Consider the following 8336-nt stretch of genomic DNA (forward strand, 5'->3'; position numbering starts at 1 on the left):
TCAAAAAATAATAAAATACTTCCACGCTGGTAAAGAAAAATAATAGTAAATCCAGCACTCAAATCTCACAACTGCCTCAAGTCGCAGTCGATCAAGAAAAGCATTCGCTCCGAAACATTTACCATTGTCCTAACGTAGCTAAAAGTAAACAAACAGTCTCATTTATACCAACAGTCTTTCTCACAATAAACAATCGATACACTTACTACCCCCCCCCCCCCTCTCTCTCTCTCTCTCTCTCTCTCTCTCTCTCTCTCTCTCTCTCTCTCTCTCTCTCTCTCTCTCTCTCTCTCTCTCTCAGGATTTGGAAAAAAAAGAAAATAAATAAAAATAAATAAAAATCCTCCATATTCCTCCTCCCTTACTTTGCCAAATCCTTCTACATTTCCACACAACCACTTACATTATTTTTTTTCATTACCCAGTCGCAGTCGGGAACGGGACCTCTACTCCAAGTAACTGGGCCTTCATACACTCACTCATTCACTTCTTCCTTATCACAATCACTCGCTACAGTAACACTATTCCTATCTAAATCCCTATCATTTAATATATAATTTACAATCCCATCTAACTCGCACTCATCTGGCCCTAAAATCTCACTTATTTCTGTCAATAATTTGTCCATTTCATCAAAACCATTTTCTACTTTAATAAAGGATTCATTCACACTACTTATCATTTTCCTATCTCTCATTCTCACATTCGTCATACTTTCTTTTACATCATCTAAGGAAAAACCACACACACTATAGATATCATTCATACTCTGCCATTATTCATCTGTACTAACACATTTATCTTCCATACTCACTTGTACACTTACACCCTTGTCATGCCTATTCTGATTCCTACCTATACCTATAAATTTCCGTTGTACTTTATCCTCACTAAATTTCAAAAGCTTCCTTTTCCTATATTCAATAACACTAACTGTTTATTTTCCAACCCTAACTTCTCATGCATACTAGGTTCATACTTACTCATTTCTAATCAATTATTTATCCCATTCTCACGAACATTGATCCTATTCCTTCCACACACACAGGAGGACTCACCCAGTTGAACCCTCTGACACTCTAGTTTCCCGAACATCCTGGCTGACTAAACCCCTTCTTCCTACATACTCTAGCTATATGTCCATCTGCACCACAATCAGTACATTTAGCACTCTGCTCTCTACACATCATCGCGTAATGCCCATTCTGACCACAATTGCCGCAAATCACATTCATACGATTACTCCTATACGATTACTCGCTATATGCCCAGTCATACCACATCGATAACACTTAACCCCTTTCTCTTTCTTACACTCACTAATACGATGTCCCATCTCTCCACATCCGAAACATGCTCCCAACGCCCATCTACACTCATTCTCTTTATGCCCTACGTTCTCACATCTATAACACTTCTTTTCACGGATACAACTACCTAACCTACCTTCCTGTGCACTAGCACTCCTATCCCTCCAAACCTGATTCCTTTGCCTATACCCTTCATTTGTCCTTACAGGTATTCCCATATTACTCGCCCTAACACTCCTATCTACTACACTATCAGCTACTCTCATTGGTCCTCTCATAACAGCATCTCTAAAACTAACCGATTCTGACACACTTTCCTCCATTCCAGTTCTTACACTCACAGATTTACTTTCTCCATATACCTATCCAACTCGTAATCCTCAACTATCTCTAAAGTGTCATCCTATGTCAATCTTTATTTCGTCCACCTCATCTTCTCCTTACGTTTCAAATTAATATACTCGGCAACATTCTCAGGTACAGTAGCCAAAAAGCTCTTCATTAATTCCTTATTCTCTTTTATGCCTTCATCCCCAAACTTCTTCCTAGCTTAATTTTCCACCCTACAAACATACATCGATATCGCTTCTCCTACATTCATCCGTGCCTCATCAAAACCATTCTTACGCTTAAACCTAACACTCCCTTTCATACGTCTTACCTGTTCAATTATTCTCTTTTTCACACTTTTGTAATCAACATCCACTACATATTATCACACCATAAATCGTCAACAAATACCCTGTCAAATATTCTCCTAACTCCCTAGGCCCAACTCTCTTACTATCACCATACTTATCCTGACAATACCTCTCATACTCCTTGAAAAACTCATATACATCCCTACTACTATGCTCATTGAACCTTTCACACCGAGGTACCGCTCTCATAAACACAGTCTTACACACATCACGTTCATTCTCACTGCTAAATCACTGTTACCTTCCTTCTTGTTTCTTTCTTCCTCTAAATATAAAGAATCCAATTCAAAATTAAAATTCGTATCCTTAACCATTCCCTTCTTACCCTTTTTCTTACTTACTACTTTCACCCATTCATGATTATCCTCACTCTCATCCCGACTCTTCTTCTTTTCCCTCTTTTCATTACTTTACCCTTTCTTCTCACTCTTTCTATTACATTTCTGTTCATCCTTACTATGCATAGTTCCCATATCTTCAATCCCACTATCACTACCTTCCCCATTATCACTTACTTTAGCCTTCTCTTTCACCATCACCCCATTACCTGAAGCAAAAGCCACTCCTCCGACTGCACCTTCACCCATGAAAGTTTTCATCATTCCAATTACTTTCCCCATCATATCTTCCATTCGCTTCTCCATTCATTCTTCATTCTCTTGCATCCTCACCTCAACACCCTCTTCCACTCTCTCCACACTTCCGTTTAGCGCTTTCAGTTCCCTTTGCATCTCCTCATTCTCACACCTTAACCCTTTATTCTCTTGCAACAACTTCTCCTCAAGCTCCTAATTCAACCGCAATTCCTCCCTTAATACCTTTAGTTGTTCTTCCATTTTTCATCAACCTTATATCTAATTTTCAATTCAAATTCCATCCTTCGTCTAACAGTCCAGCTTCCAATCCCACCTCGGCAGTCCCGGTTCGGGCGCTATAATAATGTGGGGGGATGTTGCAGCAACAACCCCCACATCCTTGAATCACTCTAACTGACAAATGCCTCATCTCCATGAACTTTCCCCTTACGTTATCAGCAGCGGGACTCTTAGACATAAAGGACATAAAAACAAACCATAATCTTATAACTGTATTTCTTAAAACTAAACACAACCCCAAAAAATCACACTTATCAGTAATCATACACTTAACACAAAATAGACATTAACCATACCACCATTCAATTAACCAAGAAAACCCTTAACAAAACTTCAAATTACACCGCCCACCAATACCAAAATAAATTATGTGTTCATATGTATTATGGAACACCAACACTGTCGTCCACCCACAGCCGAACTGTCTTTTATGGCAAACTACCACTATATGGGAAACAGAAGAGCGTTGTGATGGGATGTTGCAAAACAACCCCCACACTCTTGAATCACTCTAACTGACAATTATCTCTGCAACACAAACTTTCCCCTTACGTTTTTTAAAACCAGACTTTTAGACAAAAGGACAAAAAACAAAACAAAACAAATCCATAAAACTATATTTCTTAAACTAAAATAAATCAAACTATCCACAATCAAAATAAACACTTAAAACTAATCAAAACTTAACACTATATATATAATAACCAAATCACCATTCATATAAACCCCAAAAAACAATCAAAACTTAACATTAACCACACACCCCCAACACCAAAAATAAATATGTGTATATATAATATTACGACACCAACACTCGTTCACAGAAAGCCGAACTGTCTTTACGGCACAGTACACACTAACACAGCTCTGTGATCAACAGTCCGCTGGGTGGCAATGTGCCATAACTGCCTCGGTGATTGGGGTGGTCGTTATAATCATAATTATCATCATCATTATCATCATCATCATAAACATCATCATCATCAGCAGTCTTAATTCACAGGCCTAGGTCATCAACAGTTCAGCAGTCCAAACAAAATCGTAATACAGGCCAGGTCATCAACAATACATCCACTTTCTAAAAAAATTTATTCCCTCCAAAGGAGGAATCACGGCTTTTGAAATATATAGATACTTCCACGCTGGTCGAAAAATGATATAACATATAATCCAGCATTCACACCAGCCTCTAGCTGCAGTCAAAATCAAAATAAGCATTCACCCAAGATGTTCACCACTGTCTTAACCAAACTAAAACGTAAACAAACAATCTCATTTATAACAACAGTCTTTCTCCCAACAAACAATCGATACACTAACTACCCCCCCCCCCTCTCTCTCTCTCTCTCTCTCTCTCTCTCTCTCTCTCTCTCTCTCTCTCTCTCTCTCTCGATTTGGCAATCAAAAAATAAATAAAAATAAAACAAAAATTAATCCTCCACAGTGTCTGTTTATCTGCCACAACGGCCTTAACTCCTTGGGGTCATGGGTGTCATCATCATCATCATCATCATAATTATCATCATCATACGAAATCTTAATTCACAGGTCAGGTCATGAACGGTTGAGCAATCCAAAAGAGCAGTCTTAATACAATCGATTACAGGCCAGGTCAGCATCTATTATTAGAAAAAAAATAATTCCTAAGGTGAAATTACGACCTGCAAAATAAAAAAGGAAAAACACTTACGGACACTCCAAGCTAACTAAACTATCGCACTATAATCAAAGATGAATAATAAACTTTCTATCATTCAGAATCACTCCTAGCAAAGATAAATAAAACTACTTACTCAAAAAATAATCAAATACTTCCACACTTGTAAAGAAAATTAATAGTAAATCCAGCACTCAAATCACACAACTGCCTCAAGTCGCAATCAATCAAAAAAAAGCATCAGCCCCAAAACGTTTACCATTGTCCAAACCTAGCTAAAAGTAAACAAACAGTCTCATTTCCACCAACAGTCTTTCTCATAACAAACAATCGATACACTAACTAACCCCCCCCCCCTCTCTCTCTCTCTCTCTCTCTCTCTCTCTCTCTCTCTCTCTCTCTCTCTCTCTCTCTCCTTCAGGATTTGGCAATAAAAAACAAAATTTAAAATAGATAAAAATCCTCCACAAAGCCCTCTAATATCATATGGGCCCAATTGTCATGGGGTTTAGCAATGTCCTTGGTTCCTTCTGCAAGAAGGCGACACGTAAGGGTCTGGGGAGACAAAACTTCGCGTCTCTCAGGAACAGCTGTTACCTTAGTTACATGCCTCTCCGAGCCCGCAAATGCTCTTATTCTCTCATGACTTTCTATCGGCAAAATGTACCCTCCTTCTTTTACTGTTATTGTATCTTTTCCCCCAAAAATGTAAATTTGATTATTAGAGATAAAATCTATTCCTAAAATAGCCTCGATTCCTGGAATTCCTAAGGTGGGCAAGACAAAAAAATCATGTGTAAACTTCACAGACACCACCTTAAATTTGATGATTGTTTTATGGTTTATTTGTAGTTTATTTCCTTATGGCGTCTCAAGAACGATGGATGGTGCCGACTGCAGTGGGTTTGATGAGAATCTTTTTTCAATTAGTGAAACACTGGCTCCTGTGTCGATCAGCGGTCGAATGGATTTATCTTGCATGTCGATCCTAACTGCTAACATCCCTAGACTGCCATTACTATATATGGTGTATGGGCCAATGACCTCAGCTGCAATGCCGCTATTCTCTAGTGCTACGAGTGTGAGGTCGAGGGTACCGATGGAGGTCCCAGTGCCTGCTCTGCCACGTCTGATGTCACTGCTTCCTCGGCTACTGCTTGTGATGTCATGGGGGGAGGGGGGGCATCGAACTCCCTCATCTCCCTCTTCCTCTGTTTCCTTTTACATGGATGTTGGGCGGGGGGAGGTGTGTGTGTTCCACAGCCCACCCGCCTTGGGCATTTTTTGCTGAGCACTCTCGAGATAGATGACTGTAGGCCTGACAAGTGTAACAGGAGGGGGATCGTTGGGTGGGGCACTCCACTCGTCGGTGCCCCTCACCCCCACATTGACAACATCTGAAGGCTCTAATCAGCTGACTGCACTCTCCCCTCCCACCTTAGGGGTTTCCGAGTGCCTCTCCTGGCTGCCAACTTCTCGGAATCGGGCCAGTTATTCTCACTCATTTTTTCTTCTGGCAAACTGTCTAAAATGTTTTGTATCGCACTCACTACGTCTGCTAATGAGCGATTCTCATCGAACAAATAACCACATGTTATACGGATTTACTAATCTGCGAATATGTTTACGGGCAATTGCTTTTTCATTACCTTCTGGGAGATTGGCACTCCGGGTACCAAATGAATCTCAATCCCGTAAAATGAGTGTTACAAAACTAAGAACAGATTCACTTTCCAGTATTTTGGGTTTGTAATTTTCTTTCTCGCATCAGGCAAGGCAATTTTCTCAATTAAATATCATTTTATTTCAGTATAACTTCTTAAACTCTCTTGCGGCTAACACATTACCTCCATTGTCGGAGCATCTTTCAGCAATCTAATTACTTGAATAGCTTTTTCTCTTTCCAATCCCCCATATGTAGCTACATCAAAGTCTCTCAAAAACACTTCAATCGATTGAAGCCCTTCATTAGGACGTTGATCATCTAAAGGCCTAACACTAGCCTGGAGTTCTGGCAATTTTCGAGCTATGATTTTCGTATCTTCACTCAGCTGTGCATGTGTAGTTTCACTTGTATACGTTTGCACTTCGTTCATATACGTCAGATATGCTGTGGTTGCACGCCGCTCCTGTTCTCGTTCCATCAACATTCTGTTCATTAACTGTTGTAAGTTAGCTAACTTATTTTCCGATTCTTGCGTTCTAATTATGTATATATTCTTCATTGGGAATGCTATATCCCACTGCTCCTTCATTCTCATCTCCAGCAGCAGCAGCGTCTGCTATGTTATTCCTTGTGTATTTAGGCATTTTGAACTTTTATTTTACCGACTCAAAGAACAACTTCACTCACAGCATACACAAAATACGTATTTTTTACACATGGCACATATATGACACATGTACACGGATAATGAGACGTCGGAATATGGATTTTCTTCATTTATTACAAAATGTTCGTTCGTAAGCACACTGTACACAACTATCCTCTCAGCTGAGGGACTTGTCAACTTGAGCGCCCAAAGGAAACTAAACTCCCTTCGCCACCAAAATGCAAGCTTTGCACTAACATGCTTAGACATAGGTTTTTGTGGAATACTCATGAATATTGAGTTCATTTACCTTGATGTAAAACACACATCTATATTCATGAATTAAGACATATATATATATATATATATATATATATATATATATATATATATATATATATATATATATATATATATATATATATATATATACAGAGAGAGAGAGAGAGAGAGAGAGAGAGAGAGAGAGAGAGAGAGAGAGAGAGAGAGTTTGGTAATTTTCACAGATGAGAAAAGATGTTGGATGATTCGGCTAATGAAAGCCACTTAATTCTCCATACACTATATGACTATTCAATAGGGCTATGCTTTTATTACCAGATTCAACGTTCTGACCCCACGATATCCCTTAGTGGAGTTTTTACGAAATGAAAGAATTAAGCCTAATTATTGTCTGCACAGGAAGACTAATCATAAATAGGTCACTACTTGAAGGACTAATAATCTTTTCGAACAACTTAAGATTCATAAAAAGAAAGTATGAAAAAAAAAAAAAATTGGATAGCCTTAGTCCAATAATTTCTTCATATATTGCATAGGCTAGGTCTATTCTAATTTTTACTTCATTTTAAGAATTTAGTCCAGGCTACTTATCAACCGAAGATATGTCACTAAAACTGTACTAATGAGATTGTAAACAAATTGTTAACCCATACCGACTTTACGTTCTTAACAGGTAAATTTAAAGAGTGAACTGCTGTATTCTTTAATCTGTGATAATTTCTCTGGTAAAGTTGTGGTAGCAGTGCATGTTGAAGATTTCTTTCGTAATCTTCTGTCCGGAAATGGAGAGAACAAATCCTGGCATCATTAACATTAAATGCTATCACTTCTTTCACATGCATTAATCCATACTTGGGACACATTGTGGTCTTTAGGGAACCTGTGAAAACAAATCCCTTCTTGTCTGGAACTATCAGTGCACTCAGATATGGAATATACACCCATAATTGTGAGGTGCACCAATGCAACTAACAATGACACTGTATTAAGTACATCACTCAGGCGATGTACTCCAGTGACGTCACAGAGAGGGAAACACACCTTATGTTATTCCGTCCTGCTCTAGCCTATAGTTATAGTTCTAGACTACATTGATAACATAACATAATTATATTCGCTTAACTTTGGGTGACATAAAATGAAAGATATACAAAATGTTCCCATTTAAACTGGAGTGATACGATTATTTGGCTCTGAAA

General features: G+C 38.6%; 2 protein-coding genes across 2 annotated transcripts; both read right to left on the reverse strand.

Moving 5' to 3' along the window:
- Positions 1–1231: 1231 nt before the first annotated feature.
- Positions 1232–1633, reverse strand: LOC137618422 (uncharacterized). The gene has a single exon (XM_068348589.1). The coding sequence runs from the start codon at positions 1631–1633 to the stop codon at positions 1232–1234; it is 402 nt and encodes a 133-aa protein (XP_068204690.1).
- Positions 1634–2655: 1022 nt separating this feature from the next.
- On the reverse strand, positions 2656–6798 carry LOC137618423 (uncharacterized). Its single transcript, XM_068348591.1, has 2 exons — positions 6391–6798; positions 2656–2799 (listed from the first exon to the last, which is right to left on the reverse strand). The coding sequence occupies exons 1-2, from the start codon at positions 6796–6798 to the stop codon at positions 2656–2658; spliced, it is 552 nt and encodes a 183-aa protein (XP_068204692.1).
- Between the last annotated feature and the right edge of the window lie 1538 nt (positions 6799–8336).

This window comes from Palaemon carinicauda, chromosome 24, assembly GCF_036898095.1.
Source record: "Palaemon carinicauda isolate YSFRI2023 chromosome 24, ASM3689809v2, whole genome shotgun sequence".
NCBI lineage: Eukaryota > Metazoa > Arthropoda > Malacostraca > Decapoda > Palaemonidae > Palaemon > Palaemon carinicauda.

What these genes read in the sequence shown, in the direction of transcription:
- LOC137618422 (XM_068348589.1), bottom strand. Translation starts at nt 1,633, where the DNA reads ATGGAGGAAAGTGTGTCAGAATCGGTTAGTTTTAGAGATGCTGTTATG.
- LOC137618423 (XM_068348591.1), bottom strand. Translation starts at nt 6,798, where the DNA reads ATGAAGGAGCAGTGGGATATAGCATTCCCAATGAAGAATATATACATA. An exon ending in AAGATGCTCCGACAATGGAG is followed by an intron (nt 2,800 to 6,390) that starts GTAATGTGTTAG and finishes CGGTTGAATTAG; the next exon opens with GAGCTTGAGGAGAAGTTGTT.